Below are 20,576 nucleotides of genomic sequence, written 5' to 3'. Positions count from 1 at the left end.
CAATATAATATACTGTGCTGTCAGCTATTAGTTTTGACTCTCCTCAGTGCATGTGGACAACCTCACAGACTTGGAATAACTGATGATGAATTTATCAAGGTACAAATTTATTTAAGTCACAAATACAGTTACTGTTTTGTTTTTTTCCTATTTTCTTTACTATCTACTGTTTATCCAATATCGTACTATTACTTGTCTCACACATCTGTATCTTTCTGTCTCACTGATGATGTTGTGTATTTTGTGATAAACATATTCATAAACCTTTGAAATATGAACATTCATTACTTTTTTGCAGTTCTCTATTTAATGTGAAAATAATTAAATCATCAAACATTAATCAAATGTGCCTTTATAGCACTATTAATTTTAAAACTGCCTCAGTTTTATAGAGTATAATGCTTCAGTAAATAACTGTCACACACTTCACTTCGTAAGAAAATTATAAAGAAGATGACTGTCTTTAGGTACTGAATTACATTGTCATTTCTCACTAGTAACTGTCTTTTGAAATTAATATATCCTGATTTCCATTAATAAGTCAACTACTGAAATTCATCTCCAACCAACATATCAGCAGCCTTTAACAATAAATTCATTGTTGTCCATCTCTAACATCAGCGTACTTTATTCCTTAGCCCTGTCTACCCTCTCCCTACCTGCTGCAGACTGGCTTCTGATTTGGCGTTGTGGGCTGAGTGCAAACCCACTTTCACTCACACTTTATTGAAAGGGGCAGCTTTAGGGTATTGAATCACATTTGCATCTTGAGAACAAAGAGGATCACCTCATATTCTACAGCATTCTGCATGTGTATTCAGTGGTTGTTGTGACTGAAGTACCTAATGGAATGTTGAAAATAGCCTATTCCCCCCTTCCTCCTCACAGTGTGCCAGGTGTTAACCCAACTTTTTGATTGCATTTTTCTACATGAAATTTTGATGAGCAAACCAATCATCTTCTTCAGGTGCCGTGGACTACGGTATTAAGCACACTCGCCGCCTGGATATCAACCAGACTGCGAAGTACTGTTGGTGCCGCATTGCTATTTACAGCAGAGTTAGAAACCTGGCTCTGCAATGCCATTTAATGCTAATTTGTGATTTTGGAGACTGCACTGTTATTCCATGAACACATATTTTCTCAATTTTTTTCAACTCAGATGGAGCAGGCACGCTATGAGATCTTAATAAATTGAGTGTCTGAACCCAAATCTTGATTATGTTCGAATCTCCATTCCAGTTGTAGGTTTTCTGACGTCTTTATTTTGACAGGCTCTATGGCACAACACCAACAACACTTCTCAGTCTAGTTTGAGTCAACCAAGATATCATACTAGAACAATTCAAATTATAAAAGACACTCCCAGTGATCTTGTGTGAGCACATTCCAGTGACTTTTACAATTAATTTATAGATACTACAATTGACTTAATAACAAATGGTGCAAATTGCATGAGACACTGATGAAATCAGACTTCAAGTCTTAAAAAAAGTTTTGATTAACACTGAAAAACAACAAAACTGCATTCTTAAGGTTCAACAGTATAATCCCTACTACCTTGCCTGGAAATAAGGACCAATATGTACAAAATCCTACCCACCCCTCCAAAAATGGTAGTCCACAGCCCACACAGTCTACAACATATCCTAGTCCATCCCCATACCACACCTTGACAACAACATCAAATACCAGTAGAAAATTAAGGTGCAAGATCTGTCCAATGCACCGACCCAGCGCATCCTACTCCATTTCCATTACAGGCATATCCTATCCCATCAAAGGCAGTGCCAACTATAGAAGGAAGGAGTTTAAGGGTGCTCAACAGTGAGGTTAACACTGAGGACCAATTGTGGAAGCAACTGTATGATATACCAGCTCCACACATGAGTCACTGATGTCTGCTTTGAACGCCCTTTCCAGCATAACAGAAAAATATACAGTTCTATTTTTAAAAAGTTGGCGTATAATCTGACAGCTACAAACATTAAAAATTGTTTGTGTACGCCAGAAAATTTGCCACATTGTCCCTTTGACCTCGGTAACACCTACACCTCAACAAACTCAATCATTCGCGATATATTTAGCATGTCTGGTTTTAGCTGTCTCATCTTGTATAAGCCAGATGGTCCAACTACAGAAGTGGTTAACCTGTTGAGATGGTCTATGTGGAGCAGAGGCTGAAGAATAAAAACCAACAGAATGTCGGTACTTCATCAGTCTAGAAACTGAAACTTCACTTGACATTGCAATTGCAATTTACAGTTAGAAAGTGATAACGGGCTCTGCAGTGTGAATAACTGCACAAAAATGTCCACAACAATTATTTTCTGATTAACACACTGCAGTGGTGAACAGTAAGGTTTCAGCTGTCTTGTATCAGAAAAATTGTGTGGAAAAATCTCACTATAGAGCACTTGGATAGTTCTAGTAAATATTGTTTCCAAATCAGTTTAAAAAGGAAGATTTTATTCATATCCATCCCTAAGTCCAAACTGCTTTTATCCACCTAGTCCTTTATCTAGACAATGCTTTTGCCAACCACCATTCCCAACTGCTGTCTGTTCAGAATCCTCGACCATCCAGCACCTGGATCTTCTTGCTCCCTCAGTGTAATTCTTTTTGAAGCCATCCATAAACTGGAACAAAACACATAACACCAACTGTGGATGCACCCTGTTACTAAAATACTTTAAAAGTGGTGTCCCTTTCATATCCACTATCCACAACAACTCCCACTCCTATCCAACTAGTGGATTTTGATCGCCATATTTAACCTCCCAATCCTAGCATATACAATATCTACCTGATTGTAAGAAGAGGTTTTTTTCCCAGATTTGTCATTCAAAAAATGAGTAGGTGTATGTTAACTGTTTAGGCGGAGAAAGTTCATGATTTTAATTAGTCAGAATACATTAAAAAATAAATTTTTCTCAATGAATTTCTTGTGTCATCTTATATTCATGGTCATCTTATAATTGGGTAATATACTATCAGGCCAAAGGCCAATCACAGCTCCAGCACCTTACAATCCCTGCCCCAATTCAGTCCTAAACCTCTCGTCCAGACTGCTCTCCAATACAAGGAAGCCCATTATTTCACAAGGCACAACATTTAATTTCCCAGCCAGATTCAATCCCACTGCCTTGGACAAGGGCATCATCCCATTTATTTGTACCCTCAATTGGAAACGCCATTTCACTGGCCAGTTCCAACCCACTGCCAGAGCATCAAACCCTGCCATGAAGAATTCCAATCCAAATCCCAAAGAGACCTCCCTCCTCTTCTCCAAAAGTACCCAGTCCATAAATTCCTCACTTTAAACATTGCCTGCCAATTCTTCCTGAAAAAAACTGTATCAAAGCCTAAAAAACTTCACTTAACGTAAGTCCTAAGTCATCCATAATTTGATGACAGGCGCTTCTCTGTCAGTATCATCCCTTTGGATAAAGGCTGCTCCACTGAGGTAGTTGGACAAAGGAGAATGTGGCAGAGAGACTTCATTATCTTGTGGACACCTCAATGTACAAAAACTGTTCCTGGTAACCCAATTCCTTCCTTCCAGACTGAGCTATAGATAATCCTAAAACCCTTCTTCCTCTCACAACTACTTCAGTAGAGTTCTTGAACCCATCTGACCTACACAATCCAACCTTCAACTTACTTCTAAAAATATACAAAAACAACTATCCCAGCTGCCCAATTGTAGTAGGATTTCACTGCTGAATGCATCTCAGTGCTGGTAGATCAACACTTCCACATCATCATTCAGAGCACTCTCTCTCTCTCTCTCTCTCTCTCTCTCTCTCACACACACACACACACACACACACACACACACACATACACAAACTACTTCACATTGTTGGAGGGCCAAACCTACAAACAAATCAAGAGGGAGGGTGGGGGGGGGGGGGGGCAATTAGAGGAACCAGGTTGACTCCGTACTACGGCAACTGTTTCAAGGGCTGCATGGATTAAGCATTCCTAGTGCTCAGAAGCGGTCACCTCCCCACTGCCCCCGTCTTTTGGTCTGGGATCTCAGATGAGTAAAACTTTCCTGCAACAATGCCCGTGCCCCATTGCATCATGACTCAGGGACCTGAGTGCTTGCTATACTGCTTAGGACCAGTTTGAAACCTACTACACATCACCAATTTTCCCTGAGCTTCAGATAAAGGAAATTATTCTTAAGCATATTCTTACAACCACCCACTGTAGTGTTTCGAGAATTTCTGCGTAAATTCTAGAACCACTCAGCCTTCCACCGTCTCAAACGCACAATGTTTTAGCGGTGAGTGGGCGAAAGAAACCCTATGTACTGCACGTCACCTGTCTGTGTATACAGATGTGAAATCAGTCATGAGCAAAATGTTGATGCGGCAGTTGAACGGCACCGACAGGTACCTGTCAGGTGATCCATGGAAGTCATTGTGAAAGCACATGGAAGAACCGAGGAACTTCTGTGCTGTTTATAATTGTGACTGCTGTTAGTGACAAAAGAACAACTGAGATTCTGAATTGTGAAAAAACTCTTACCTTGGACATGCCGGAAGCAAGACATATATTTTACAATACATTTATAGTAGAGACATGGCTGTTAAGCCAACTCTTTTTTAAATGGACTTGAATTTGTTTCTATATTAAAAACAAAGATTCCAAGACTTACCAAGCGGGAAAGCGCCGGCAGACAGGCACATGAACAAAACACACACACAGAATTACGAGCTTTCGCAACTGGCAGTTGCTTCGTCAGGAAAGAGGGAGGGAGAGGGAAAAATGAAAGGATGTGGGTTTTAAGGGAGAGGGTAAGGAGTCATTCCAATCCCGGGAGCGGAAAGACTTCCCTTAGGGGAAAAAAAGGACAGGTGTACACTCGCACACACACACACACACACATATCCATCCGCACATACACAGACACAAGCAGACATATTTAAAGACAAAGAGTTAAGGGCAGAGATGTCAGTCGAGGCGGAAGTACAGAGGCAAAGAAGTTGTTGAAAGACAGTTGAGGTATGAGCGGCGGCAACTTGAAATTAGCGGAGGTTGAGGCCTGACGGATATCGAGAAGAGAGGATATACTGAAGGGCGAGTTCCCATCTCCGGAGTTCGGATAGGTTGGTGTTGGTGGGAAGTATCCAGATAACTCGGACGGTGTAACACTGTGCCAAGATGTGCTGGCCGTGCATCAAGGCATGTTTAGCCACAGGGTGATCCTCATTACCAACAAACACTGTCTGCCTGTGTCCATTCATGCGAATGGACACATCAAACCCACCAACAAGCAACAGTACCTCCATTATGACAGCTGCCACCCATTCCATATCAAACGGTCCCTTCCCTACAGCCTAGGCCTTCGTGGCAAACGAATCTGCTCCAGTCCTGAATCCCTCGACCATTACACCAACAACCTGAAAACAGCTTTCGCATCCCGCAACTACCCTCCCAACCTGGTACAGAAGCAGATAACCAGAGCCACTTCCTCATCCCCTCAAACCCAGAACCTCTCACAGAAGAACCCCAAAAGTGCCCCACTTGTAACAGAATACTTCCCGGGACTGGATCAGACCTTGAATGTGGCTCTCCAGCAGGGATACGACTTCCTAAAATCCTGCCCCGAAATGAGATCCATCCTTCATGAAATCCTCCCCACTCCACCAAGAGTGTCTTTCCGCCGTCCACCTAACCTTCGTAACCTCTTGGTTCATCCCTATGAAATCCCCAAACCACCTCCCTTACCCTCTGGCTCCTACCCTTGCAACCGCCCCCGGTGTAAAACCTGTCCTATGCACCCTCCCACCACCACCTACTCCAGTCCTGTAACCCGGAAGGTGTACACGATCAAAGGGAGAGCTACATGTGAAAGCACCCACGTGATTTACCAACTGACCTGCCTGCACTGTGATGCTTTCTATGTGGGAATGACCAGCAACAAACTGTCCATTCGCATGAATGGACACAGGCAGACAGTGTTTGTTGGTAATGAGGATCACCCTGTGGCTAAACATGCCTTGATGCACGGCCAGCACATCTTGGCACAGTGTTACACCGTCCGAGTTATCTGGATACTTCCCACCAACACCAACCTATCCGAACTCCGGAGATGGGAACTCGCCCTTCAGTATATCCTCTCTTCTCGATATCCGCCAGGCCTCAACCTCCGCTAATTTCAAGTTGCCGCCGCTCATACCTCAACTGTCTTTCAACAACTTCTTTGCCTCTGTACTTCCGCCTCGACTGACATCTCTGCCCTTAACTCTTTGCCTTTAAATATGTCTGCTTGTGTCTGTGTATGTGCGGATGGATATGTGTGTGTGTGTGTGTGTGTGTGTGCGAATGTACACCTGTCCTTTTTTTTCCCTAAGGGAAGTCTTTCCGCTCCCGGGATTGGAATGACTCCTTACCCTCTCCCTTAAAACCCACATCCTTTCATTTTTCCCTCTCCCTCCCTCTTTCCTGACGAAGCAACTGCCAGTTGCGAAAGCTCGTAATTCTGTGTATGTGTTTTGTTCATGTGCCTGTCTGCCGGCGCTTTCCCGCTTGGTAAGTCTTGGAATCTTTGTTTTTAATATATTTTTCCCATGTGGAAGTTTCTTTCTGTTTTATTTACATCGTCATGAATTTGTTTCTAACGTGATTTGATATGAGTAACTTACAGGAAGTTAAATGTTTATGTGCAAAGTGTGAATTTTATTCTTATGAAGCTCAAATTTACCAATAGGTATCATGGTGAAACTTTGCTCGGCAAGAGCTGAAGTTTTTAGGTCATATTGTAGGAGTGCAGGGAATTAGACTGGACTCTGATTGCATCAAAGCTGTTAAAGAATGTTCACACCCTAGAAATGTAAGGCAGTTGAAGGGATTTATAGGAATGGCAGGATATTATTGGCCGTATATATGAGGCCAAGAGCTGAATGACCCAAAAATTTTACGTTGACTAAGGAAGGGAGTACCATGGATTTGGGATCAAGAGGCAAAAGATGTGTTTGAAAACTTCAAAAGAGCACTTGTCGAATCATCCATATTACATCATCCAGTTATGAGCGAACCATTTAAAATTTCAACAGATGCATCTGATTATGGTATTGCTGCAGAACTTTTCCAAGAAGAGTGGGATCTAAATAATGTATCTTTATGGAAAGATACAAGTGTTCATTCTTTTCACGCGCTATACAAGATTGGAATAATAGAGAATTGCGAAGGTGGTTTGATGAACCCTCTGCCAGGCACTTAAATGTGATTTGCAGAGTATCCATGTAGATGTAGATAGATGTAGATGTAGAACACCAAACCATAGCTTTTGCTAGCCATAGTCTAAATAAGCATGAATTAAATTACATGGCTACTGAAAAAGAATTGTAGGCAATTGTGTGGAGTATCCAAAAATTTCAAACACTGATATGGGGGTCATAAATCCATGTTTATATAGATCATCAAGCTCTATCCTTTACAATGAGTAGTCGATTGTTCCATAGTAGATTAATGCCATGGATACTTTTCCTACAGGAATACATTAGAATACAATATGTAAAAGGTTCCGAGAATATTGTACCGGATGTTTTGTCTAGGTTACCCATAGGAATGAAAGAATGAAAATGTATGAAAGGACCCGGCATTATTTTTGCAATTAATTTTATGTCAGTAGAAAATCCGAACATCAGGGTATAGGAGATGGCTCAAAGAATAACAGAAAATATCCATCGTAATCCCTATTTTACAGAAATGTTTTCTATGTAGAACCGAAATTCCTTACCTCCTAATAAAGTACGAAAATGGAAAGTTATAGGTCACCATTTGTTTTGGAGAGACAGCGCAATATCACAACATAGGCACTTATGCTTTCCGAAGGTATTGGAAGATGTGCTTGTGTGGTATGTTCATACAGAATATGGACACTTTGGAATCGAAAAGTGTATAACCCATATGAATAAGTTTTATTATTTTAAGAACCTAGGGCATAAAGTAGAATCTTTGATTAGAACTTGTGAAATCTGTCAGAAAATGAAAGAGAATATGCTCATGTGAAATACAAAATTTATCTAATTATTCCTAAGTCTTACACGATCTCACAGCAGCAGATTTTTTTGGACCAGTTCCAAAAGCAAAGGGAGGAGTGTCATACATTTTGGTCATCATAGAGAGTTGGTCAAAATATGTTAAGCTATATCCCATCAAAAAAGCAAATACACAGACAGTTATATCCTGTTTACAACAACACCGTCTAGAAGTAGGTAAACCAAAACGAATTCTTATGGATAATGGTCCGCAATTTGTGAGCAATGAATTTAAAGAATTTCTAGTGTGGGAAGGTATTTGTCAAGTGTTAATATCCAACTATAACACATACTCAAATCCGTGTGAATGAGCAATGAAGGAAATTGGAAAACTATGCTGTACCTACTGCCATAAAAAACATACATTATGGGCAACGAAAATTGAAGACTTTGAACTTATTCTAAATGAATCACCACATTTATTGACTGGGTTGACACCTTTAGAAGTAATAGGCAAACCCGTTGTAGGAGAACCTCTCATTAGATATTTTAGTTGGCCTGAACAACCGAGTGTGAATTACGAAATGAACCTGGAAATAGTTTACAGAATTTAGTTGAAAAGACACAACAAAGAGTGAGTAAACATAATGGAAAAGCTGTTCAAGCCCAGTACAAGGTCTATGACCTATTTCTGGTCAAACAATGTCTTCAAAGCTCTGCCCTGAAGAAAGAGACACAAAAGTTTTTCCAAAAATATGAAGGACCATACCGAGTACAAAATGTAATACATCCCAAGACATTATTTTTAGTGGATCCTGTAACTAGATCAGAAAAGGGAAAGTACAATGTAAAGGATGTATAGTTGTACAGCCCCGAGGGACGTTAACATTCTGAGTTAACAGGTGGAGTGATGACTGTCAGATCCCAAGTTGTTTTGGTGTTTCTTCCAAAATAGTTTCCTGCACTGAATTCCTTGCAATTCCTAAACTATTCTGTCATCTGTTCCTAAAATCTTAAACTATCTTATAATCTTATATATTAGAAAACCAGATATGACAGTCAAATAAAAAACAATCCTAGAGAATCACAGATAAAAAGTGATATTTCGATAAAGTGAACTCAATGGAATATAATGTTTGGAGAAAATATAATATTGTGTGACTAGCTGAACAACTAATATTTCGTAGTATATAGATTTTCTATTTTGTATAGAATATTTGATACCTTTTGTGAGATGTGATATAAATGGGAGGGTTTGTATTAAGTTTGAAATGGGTGGGTATTGTAGATAAAAGCATGATTTACATGAACACATAAATTATGACTGATTAAAAAACACACATCACACCTTTCAAACAACCCTCACAAACAAGTGTGCCTGATTCTTCATCATTTTCTGTTTTCATAGAGTTGCTAAGATTTCCTTCAGGGACCTCAGGGATGAAAGTGGGAATGTTCGTTCTATAGGAGACAATTTAACACCAAACCTCCTCTGGCATCTCACTCAAGTACCTGCGAGGTAGGGAACCTGGGGAAGAGGGTGGGAAGGGTTTTCTGTCTTTTGGGCTATCTTCTTTCTCTTCTTCAATCTTAGCAACAATTTCTATTTATTTCCTTTCTTATTTCTCATCAGAGAACCTATCTACTTTTTCCCTCTTTCCATATTCATCTACTTCTATCGCAGAAGTCCTTCCTGGTTTCTGTGGTATACAAACACACATCCACATACAGACAAAATTACATTTATACACAAACATTAAAATTACAGACCTTTCACAATATGAGAACTGCCAGGTACTGTAGGAGAGGGAACATTCCATGTGGGAAAAATATATCTAAAAACACAGATGATATGACTTACCAAACGAAAGCACTGGCATGTCAATAGACACACAAACAAACACAAACATGCACACAAAATTCAAGCTTTCGCAACCAACGGTTGCTTCATCAGGAAAGAGGGAAAGAGAGGGAAAGACGAAAGGATGTGGGTTTTAAGGGAAAGGGTAAGGAGTCATTCCAATCCCGGGAGCGGAAAGACTTACCTTAGGGGGAAAAAAGGACAGGTATACACTCGCACACACACACATATCCATCTGCACATACACAGACAACCGTTGGTTGCGAAAGTTTGAATTTTGTGTGTATGCTTGTGTTTGTTTGTGTGTCTATCAACATGCCAGTGCTTTCGTTTGGTAAGTCACATCATCTTTGTTTTTAGATATATTTTTGCCAATAACAAGATGTAGGGATATGGATCATTCCTCTGGAGCAGCACATGCCACAACAAAGTGTTGTGCAAATCACAGGCAAATTCTCAAATAAATTACATATTTCACTGAAGTTGTATGTTATTTTCATATCTCTTAAAAAGCACACAACATTGTTGTGAAAAAAGGCTTAAAACTGATGTTACTGAACAAAAACAAGTATTACTGTGAAGTTGTTCCACAAAATTCTGCTTGATAATGTGAATGCTATAAAATGATGATTATTATGGAGGACAGGAGTTGTTGAGTAATAATGTGAGATCCACCTTTGTATACATACTCTGCAAACCACTGTAACATACATGGTAGATGGTACCTAGCATAGTAGTGCATGTTAGTGTTTCTTCCCACCATTTCAATCACTTATGGCGTTTGGTTAGAATGACTGCTTAAATGCCTCTGTGGATGCTGTAATTAGTTTAATACTATCTTTGCAGTCCCTACGGAAGTGATACATAAGGAGGTGAAGAATATCTCTAGAGCTTTCACTTTTTAGAAATTTTATAAGTAGGCTTTTGCATGATAATTTCTTTTAATGATCCTACCAGTTCAGGTTTTACAACATTTCTGTAGTACTCTTCTGGTGAGGCACACAAACATGTTACCATTCATGTTTACATTCTTTGTATACGTTCAGTATTCCCTGTTAGTTGTATTTGGAACAGGGTCCACACACTTGAGCAGTATTTTAACTTGGGAAGCATAAGTGATTTTTAAGCAGGCTCCTTTGTAGACTGATAGCATTTTGCCAGTACCTTCAACAATTCACAAAAGTGGTACTTGATGCTCTTGACAAAGATCAGTATGTCATAGACATCATTTTAGATTTTTATAAGGCTTTTGATATTACTGATCATAAGATTGTACTAAATAAAAAAAATATGCAAGAAACTTCGACAAGTAATCAAAGACAAAAACAAAACACAAGACTCCAAGTGATACTCTTTGTTTGGAAAGTGTTCTTATAGTGTAAAGGACTGCCTGAATTTATATGTAAGTATGTTGACAAATGTGTTAATCATTAATACAATACAGTCAATACAATACCGAACAACCAGGAAACCCTCAGTTCTTTAAGGAATTGAACTCCCAAGTGTAAAACAGCTTCAGACATCTGATTACTTTACAAATGAGTTAACGTGTTAAATATTTGATGTTAAATATATACAAGAGTAAAAGTTTGAAATTATGTTTAAAAATTGTTGGAAGTCGCTTAGTGCTCTCATTGTGAAAGACTGGACGAGAATAGTCTGGGTAATTTGCACTCTGTTTTAAGCAAAACCTAGTTTTTCATGCATCTCACTGTTTATGATGTCATATCTCCTTAACTGTGTGTCATGTAATGATATAATTCTACATGTCCATCCAGTGGTATATGTGTATACTGTCCGCAAAATGTTTTACGAACAGAGTTAGAAGTAAAGAAGTAATAAATTATAAGTCATGCTGGATTCTGAAGCTATACTGGACAAACAGCAAAAATGTAGTGTGCAATAAATGTTTTTCCTTTGATAATTTTGTGATGGATACCAGCAAGAAAAAGTTTTGTAAAGGTTTGAAATTATATATAAAGATTGTTGGAAATGATGTCAGCATCCCTCATCCTCAGCTGTGGAAAATTTGAAACAGAACATGAACAGTTAAACAGAACTCTCACAGGTTTCTTGGTTGAGAATTTAAAAGCTAGGAAAGCCTGTTGCATAGCCGTTTCCAAGAGGGCCATGATATGAAAGACAAAGTGATACCTCAAGAACCTAAACTGAAAGCAACTAAGAAGCTGCCTGCATTCTATGATCCAAACAAGATTGCAGCTGCAATTATTCATTTTCACAGTGCTTTTTGAAGTATTCAGGACATTGTAACTGAAGTATTCAGGATGTTGTAACTGAACGTAAGAGAGATTCTATATTCCTTTTATGTTCATTGTAGTATTCAAAAAAGTAGAAGTTTAATTAACATAAAATGATCATTTCAAAGCATTGGCTGGCAAAAACTCAACAAATTGGACATATAATGGTTGGCAATGTATAACAAAGCTGAATCATTAATGAAAAGTCCAGGATGGTATAATGACAATATGAAATAGGATAGATTGCTGCTCACCACATAGAGGAGTCAATGAGCTATAGACAGATATAATCAAAAGCAGACTAAACTATCAGACATAGTCTTTCTTCAGATGTAGAAAAGCCACACACATATTCACACCCACACAACTCACATACACATGGGCACTGTCACCTCAGTAATGATGCCTTTGCACCTGGAGATGAAAGTGGACAGGTGTGTGTCCATTGCGCACATATGCATGGGAGTGGCATTATTGGCCTTTAAATATGTCTGCTTGTGTCTGTGTATGTGCGGATGGATATGTGTGTGTGTGTGTGTGTGTGTGTGTGTGTGTGTGTGTGTGAGTGTACACCTGTCCTTTTTTTCCCCTAAGGGAAGTCTTTCCGCTCCCGGGATTGGAATGACTCCTTACCCTCTCCCTTAAAACCCACATCCTTTCGTCTTTCCCTCTCCTTCCTGAAGAAGCAACCATCGGTTGCGAAAGCTAGTAATTCTGTGTGTGTGTTTGTGTGTTTTGTTCATGTGCCTGTCTGCCGGCGCTTTCCCGCTTGGTAAGTCTTGGAATCTTTGTTTTTAACATATTTTTCCCATGTGTAAGTTTCTTTCTATTTTATTTACATCATCATTAATCTACTTTTATGTGTATTTAAATGCACCTGTCTGCCTCTCAATCCCTCCAGTATGTGGTGAGTAGAAATTTGTTCTTCATCACATTGCTGTTAAGAATGAAATGTGATTTACGTAAAGGCACCACTTTCACTGACTAAACTATATTAAAATTGTTCTGTGTGAGGCTTTTAGTCTTACCATGAACCTTTAGGACCCATATACACAAATCTATAGTCATCATTTTTATTTTTATGGTCGTAATAGTATTCATTAAGCCAATCACTGGCAAAATACTGAGGAGTGCGGTAGATCAAATGCTGGGGAAAGTCTCTTGTGAAATGCCAGTCCTAAAAATCAAACACATTTAAAAATTAATTATTTTATAAATAGTGAATGAGCTCAATCTTATAAAGTTACAGTACAACTTGAAAGGCACACCTTTAAGTAAAAGCACGGCATTGTCTCTGGGTAGTCATTTCTTATATAATCTGACCAGTAATCAAGGTAATCACAAAGCTTAAATGTGCTTTTTTCCTGGACATTATAGTGTCTTCTACCACAATCAGCTACAGGTACTTCAGTTTGCCCTGGAAGAGAAGAATAAGTAGAAATGTTCATCATAAAAGATAAACTGTATTATTTATAATAGAAAATTTTAAACTCATTTACATTTTAGATAAAAAAAGAGACACTTTGCAACACTTCAATTTATATTCTTCGTCAACAAATTCCTTTTTTTCAGACATGTTTTTCTGGCTACTGTCAGTAAGCATATAACATTCTCTCTATTTCAGTCACCTTCAGTTATTTTACTGCCCAATTAGCAAAACTCATCTACAATTTTTAGTGTCTTGTTTCCCAGTCTACATTTCCTAATCCTTTACTGATTGCTCAATACACAGACTGAATAACATGGTATGCAGGTGGCAACCCCATCTCATTCCCTTCTCGACCACTGCCTCCTTTTCATGACCTTCCTCAGCATCAGATGATTCTTTTTGACTAGATTTCATTATCCTTGTTTTACTTTTGTTGACATTCATTTTATAACTTCTTTTCAAGACACTATCCATTCCACTCAACTGATCTTCCAAGGCCAATGCCACCTGTAATGGATTTCAAATGGCAAACGTGAACCTAAACATTTTTATTTCTTCTCTCTTAATTTTAATTTATTCTTCAGTCCCTTACACATCACTTTCATAGGAATTGTTTAGTAAAGTAATTACAACACACACAAAGGCATTTAGACAGTTATTCTTCCCAGATTCTATACACAACTGAAATGGGAAGAAACAATAATATGTAGTACCATGCTAAATACCCTCTGTTATGCATTTCAAAGAGAAATGTATGTATTTATATAATAGAGGGAAACATTCCACGTGGGAAAAATATATCTAAAAAAAAGATGATGTGACTTACCCAACAAAAGCACTGGCAGGTCGATAGACACTCAAACAAACACAAACATACACACAAAATTCAAGCTTTCGCAGCCCACAGTTGCTTCGTCAGGAAAGAGGGAAGGAGAGGGAAAGACGAAAGGATGTGGGTTTTAAGGGAGAGGGTAAGGACTCATTCCAGTCCCAGGAGCAAAAAGACTTACCTTAGGGGTAAAAAAGGACAGGTATACACTCGCACATATCCATCCACACATACACAGACACAGACACAAGCAGACATTTTACCATGGTTTCTGCTTGTGTCTGTGTATGTGCGGATGTATATGTGTGTGTGTGTGTGTGTGTGTGTGTGTGTGTGTGTGTGTGTGTGTGTGTGTGTGTGTGCGCGCGCGCGAGTGTATACCTATCCTTTTTTCCCCCTAAGGTAAGTCTTTCCGTTCCCGGGATTGGAATGTCTCCTTACATCTACATCTACATCTACATGACTACTCTGCAATTCACATTTAAGTGCTTGGCAGAGGGTTCATCGAACCACAATCATACTATCTCTCTACTATTCCACTCCCGAACAGCGCGCGGGAAAAACGAACACCTAAACCTTTCTGTTCGAGCTCTGATTTCTCTTATTTTATTTTGATGATCATTCCTACCTATGTAGGTTGGGCTCAACAAAATATTTTCGCATTCGGAAGAGAAAGTTGGTGACTGAAATTTCGTAAAAAGGTCTCGCCGCGACGAAAAACGTCTTTGCTGTAATTACTTCCATCCCAACTCATGTATCATATCTGCCACACTCTCTCCCCTATTACGTGATAATACAAAACGAGCTGCCCTTTTTTGCACCCTTTCGATGTCCTCCGTCAATCCCACCTGGTAAGGATCCCACACCGTGCAGCAATATTCTAACAGAGGATGAACGAGTGTAGTGTAAGCTGTCTCTTTAGTGGACTTGTTGCATCTTCTAAGTGTCCTGCCAATGAAACGCAACCTTTGACTCGCCTTCCCCACAATATTATCTATGTGGTCCTTCCAACTGAAGTTGTTCGTAATTTTAACACCCAGGTACTTAGTTGAACTGACAGCCTTGAGAATTGTACTATTTATCAAGTAATCAAATTCCAACGGACTTCTTTTGGAACTCATGTGGATCATCTCACACTTTTCGTTATTTAGCATCAACAGCCACCTGACACACCATACAGCAATCTTTTCTAAATCGCTTTGCAACTGATACTGTTCTTCGGATGACCTTACTAGACAGTAAATTACAGCATCATCTGCGAACAATCTAAGACAACTGCTCAGATTGTCACCCAGGTCATTTATATAGATCAGGAACAGCAGAGGTCCCAGGACGCTTCCCTGGGGAACACCTGATATCACTTCAGTTTTACTCGATGATTTGCCGTCTATTACTACGAACTGCGATCTTCCTGACAGGAAATCACGAATCCAGTTGCACAACTGAGACGATACCCCATAGCTCTGCAGCTTGATTAGAAGTCGCTTGTGAGGAACGGTGTCAAAAGCTTTCCGAAAATCTAGAAATACGGAATCAACTTGAGATCCCCTGTCGATAGCGGCCATTACTTCGTGCGAATAAAGAGCTAGCTGCGTTGCACAAGAGCGATGTTTTCTGAAGCCATGCTGATTACGTGTCAATAGATCGTTCCCTTCGAGGTGATTCATAATGTTTGAATACAGTATATGCTCCAAAACCCTACTGCAAACTGACATCAATGATATAGGTCTGTAGTTAAATGGATTACTCCTACTACCCTTCTTAAACACTGGTGCGACCTGCGCAATTTTCCAATCTGTAGGTACAGATCTATCGGAGAGCAAGCGGTTGTATATGAGTGCTAAGTAGGGAGCTATAGTATCAGCGTAATCTGAAAGGAACCTAATCGGTATACAATCTGGACCTGAAGACTTGCCTGTATCAAGCGATTTCAGTTGCTTCGCAACCCCTAAGGTATCTACTTCTAAGAAACTCATGCTAGCAGATGTTCGTGTTTCAAATTCTGGAATATTCCGTTCGTCTTCCCTGGTGAAGGAATTTCGGAAAACTGCATTCAAGAACTCCGCTTTAGCGGCACAGTCGTCGGTAACAGTACCATCGGCACTGCGCAGCGAAGGTATTGATTGCGTCTTGCCGCTTGTGTACTTTACATACGAGCAGAATTTCTTCGGATTTTCTACCAAATTTCGAGACAATGTTTCGTTGTGGAACCTATTGAAGGCATCTCGCATCGAAGTCCGTGCCAAGTTTCGCGCGTCTTTGAATTTGAGCCACATCTCGTCTACATTTGCCTAGTCAGTTCTGAAGGAATGGAAATTGTCTTTTAGGAAGGCTTCTAGTGACACTTTATCCACTTTTTTAAATAAAATTATTTTGCGTTTGTTTCTGATGGATTTGGAAGAAACTGTATTGAGCCTAGCTACAACGACCTTGTGATCACTAATCCCTGTATCAGTCATGATGCTCTCTATCAGCTCTGGATTGTTTGTGGCTAAGAGGTCAAGTGTGTTTTCGCAACCATTTACTTACCCTCTCCCTTAAAACCCACATCCTTTCATCTTTCCCTCTCCTTCCCTTGTTCCTGATGAAGCAACCGTTGGTTGCGAAAGCTTGAATTTTGTGTGCATGTTTATGTTTGTTTGTGTGTCTATCAACATGCCAGTGCTTTCATTTGATAAGTCACATCATCTTTGTTTTTAGATAATGTATGTATTTATGTATATATGTATGAAGATGTAGGTGTAATTTCCTTTTCGAAGTTTTCCTTAGTTTCCTTTACTGATCACTCAATGCACAGATTAAATGACATGGTCTGCAGGCGACAACTCCATCTCATTCCCTTCTCGGCCACTGCCTTCTTTTCATGCCCTTCAACTCTTACAACTGATGTCTAGTTTCTGTACTAGTTGTAGATAACAATTTGTCCCCTGTATTTGATAGCCGCTATCTTCCGAATTTCGAAGAGTTTATGTCCTTGTCAACACTATCAAAGGTTTCCTCCAGGTCTCCAAAGGCTAAAAATGTAGGTTTGCATGTCTTCACTTTACCTTTCAAGATAAATTGGAGCCCAAAGTGGTCTTTACCAAAGTCAGTTTGTACCAGTTTTCCACTCTTCTGTAAATAATTTGTGTCATATTTTGTGTGGCATAAACTGATGGTTTGAAACAATGGAAAATCCAGGAAGGAACAATGACAATATTACGGAAAGGATACAATGCTAGTCACCAGAGACTGGAGATGCTGAATCACAGAGAGGCACAACTAAAAGACTGCTAAACAAGAAAGTTTTCAACCAAAAGGTCTTCTTCTCACACACAGACATATGACCACTGTCTCTGGCTGCTGAGGTCAGATTGCAAGCTGCAGTGCACGGTGGAAGAAGCAATCTGGATTGTGGGTGTAAGGGGGATCCTGGGGTGAGGAGGGGGGGGGGGGGGGGGGATAGCATGGGAGGTGTGGGGGATGCTGAAGTGCCTAGACAGAGACCAGGGAGAAAGGGGGGGGGGGGGGGAGGAGACCAGTAAAAAGATAAAGTGTGTGTTAGTGAAACAGAAGGTTGTGTAGTGCTGGAGTGGGAACTCAGAAGGGGGTAGGAGTGAAGGGTAGTGACTAACGAAGGTTGAGGGCAGGAAGGTTACAGAAACATATGATGTATTGCAGGGAGAGACCTACCTTTGCAATTCAGAAAAGCTGGTGATGTATGAAGGATAAACATGGCACAGGTTGTGAAGCAGTCACTGAAATGAATGAAGAACGCGGTGTTGGGCAGCAAGCTCAGAAACTGTGTTGTCCAGCTGTTTCTCAGCCACAGTTTGTCGGTGGTCATTCATGTGGACAGACAGCTGGTTTTTTGTCATTTTCATGTAGAATGCTTCACAGTAGTTGCAGATTAGTTTGTAGATCACATGACTGTTTTCACACGTAACCCTGCCTTTAACAGGATAGTTGATACTTGTGCCCGGACTGGAGTAGGCAGTGCTGGGAGGATGTATGGGACAGATCTTGCAGCTAGGTCTATTACGGAAATATGAGCTATGATGTAAGAGGTTGAGAGTAGGGGTTGAGTAAAATTGGACATGGATATTGTATAGGTCTGTGAGTGGCAGTATATCATTGTGGGAGGGGTAGGTAGAATAGTCAGTAGGACATCCCTCATTTCAGGGCATGAGGAGGGGTAGTTGAAGCCGTGGCAGAACATGTGATTCAGTTGCTCCAGTCTTGGGTGGTACCGAGTCATGAGGGGAATGCTCCATTGAAGACATAACCTACAAACAAATCCAGAGAACGGCAATGGGCACCTGCACTGCATCATCCTATGCCAACATATTCTTGGGCCATCTACAGGACCTTTTTCCTAATCAACCAGAATCCCTAACCCCTCACCTGGTTCAGATTCACTGAAGAAATTTTTTGTCTGGATCAAGGGTGATGACATTTATCCACATTCCTCCAGACCCTCAACACCTTCTCCCCCATTCACTTCACCTGGTCTTACTCAACCCAACAGGCCACCTTCCTCAATGTTGACCTCCATCTCAAAGATGGCTACATCAGTACCTCTGTCCAGACCAAACCTACCAACCAACAGCAATGCCTCCCCTTTGACAGCTGCAACCCATTCCATACCAAGACATTCTTTCCATGCAGCCTAGCCACCCATGGCCATTGCATCTGTAGTGAGGAGCATTCCCTTTTGAAATATATCAAGGGTCTCACTGAGGCCTTCGTAGATTCTAGTTACCCTCCCAACAGTATACAGAAACAGACCTCTCATGCCTATATCTCCAGTCATCCACCGCCTCCCAAAGTCCCATTGTCCAGCAACAAAGGAGTGTTCCCCTAGTGACTCAGTACCATCCAGAACTTGGGCAACTGTATCACGTACATGTTCCACCAGGATTTAGACTATCTCTCTTTGTGCCCTGAACAATTTTGTACTTCCTCGTTTCAGTGACTAACTGAAGTATTTGTTCTTTTACATGAGGAATGTCCTACCTACTATCCTTCCCACTCCTTCCACCATGATATTCTGCTGCTCACAAAACCTACACAATATCCTCACCCATCCCTACTCAACCGTTGCTCCCAGCCACTTAAGTCATGGTTCACATCCCTCTAATAGACCCATAGTCTAGCGGTAGCATCTTTGATTAGTAATCAAAATGTCCTCTGTCCTGGGTTCAAAACCCGCCACTGAAATTTTGGTTAATAATCAGCATTTGTGGCCAAAGACTTCTGGCATAATTCTGCCAACGGCCTTGTCAAAGAGAGCGGAGGAGCAGACAGAGGTTCAGGGCCCTCTCTTGTCATAGGGGTGGAACGTTGCCTCTAAAGGCAGAATAATCAGCAATGATCAATGGCACGAGGATGCAGAAGGCAATGGAAACCGCTGCATTAAAGACAAGTAAAATGCATCGACAGGACACGTGGTCTGTAACTGGAAAATTGTCATGATGACATCTCCATTGGCAAAAGATTCCAGAATAGTCCCCCATTTGGATCTCCGGGAGGGGACTGCCAATGGGGAGATGACAATGAGAAAAAGATTGAATAATCAACAAAAGAATAACGATCTATGAGTTGGCGCATGGAATGTCAGAAGTTTGAATGCGGTAGGGAAACTAGAAAATCTGAAAAGGGAAACGCTGAGGCTCAATCTAGATATAGTAGGGGTCAGTGAAGTGAAGTGGAAAGAAGACAATGATTTCTGGTCAGATGAGTATAGAGGGTAATATCAACAGCAGCAGAAAATGGTATAAAAGGAATAGGATTCGTTATGAATACGAAGGTAGGGCAGAGAGCGTGCTACTACGAACAGTTCTGTGATAAGGTTGTTCTAATCCGAATCGACAGCAAACCAACACTGGCACCAATAGTTCAGGTATACATGTCGATTTTGCAAGCTGAAGATGAAGAGATAGACAAGGTATATTGAGGATATTGGAAGGGTAATACAGTATGTAAAGGGAGATGAATATCTAATAGTTATGGGGGAATGGAATGCAGTTGTAGGTGAAGGAGCAGAGGAAAAGGTTACAGGAGAATATTGCAACAATGAGAGAGGAGAAAGACTAATTGAGTTCTGTAATAAATTCCAGCTAATAATAGTGAATACTCTGTTCAAGAATCACAAGAGGAGGAGTGCCCTTCTGAAAAGGATGGGTGATATGGGAAGATTTCAGTTAGATTACATCATGGTCAG

At 40.3% G+C, this 20,576-nt stretch overlaps 1 protein-coding gene across 1 annotated transcript in view; it reads right to left on the bottom strand.

Moving 5' to 3' along the window:
* LOC126336796 (2-oxoglutarate and iron-dependent oxygenase JMJD4) overlaps positions 1–20,576 on the bottom strand; it is an 89,531-nt gene that overhangs the window by 23,923 nt on the left and 45,032 nt on the right. Inside the window, exons 2-3 of the mRNA XM_050000823.1 lie at positions 13,385–13,533; positions 13,145–13,293 (exon numbers count right to left, since the gene is read on the bottom strand). Of these exons, the coding sequence (XP_049856780.1) occupies positions 13,145–13,293; positions 13,385–13,533 (298 nt within the window). The remainder of the gene's footprint in view (positions 1–13,144; positions 13,294–13,384; positions 13,534–20,576) is intronic.

The sequence above is a fragment of the Schistocerca gregaria genome, chromosome 2, assembly GCF_023897955.1.
Source record: "Schistocerca gregaria isolate iqSchGreg1 chromosome 2, iqSchGreg1.2, whole genome shotgun sequence".
NCBI classification, from domain to species: Eukaryota; Metazoa; Arthropoda; class Insecta; order Orthoptera; family Acrididae; genus Schistocerca; species Schistocerca gregaria.
The sequence above is the reverse complement of the archived record's forward strand: the minus strand, read 5'-3'. Positions and strand labels throughout refer to the sequence as shown.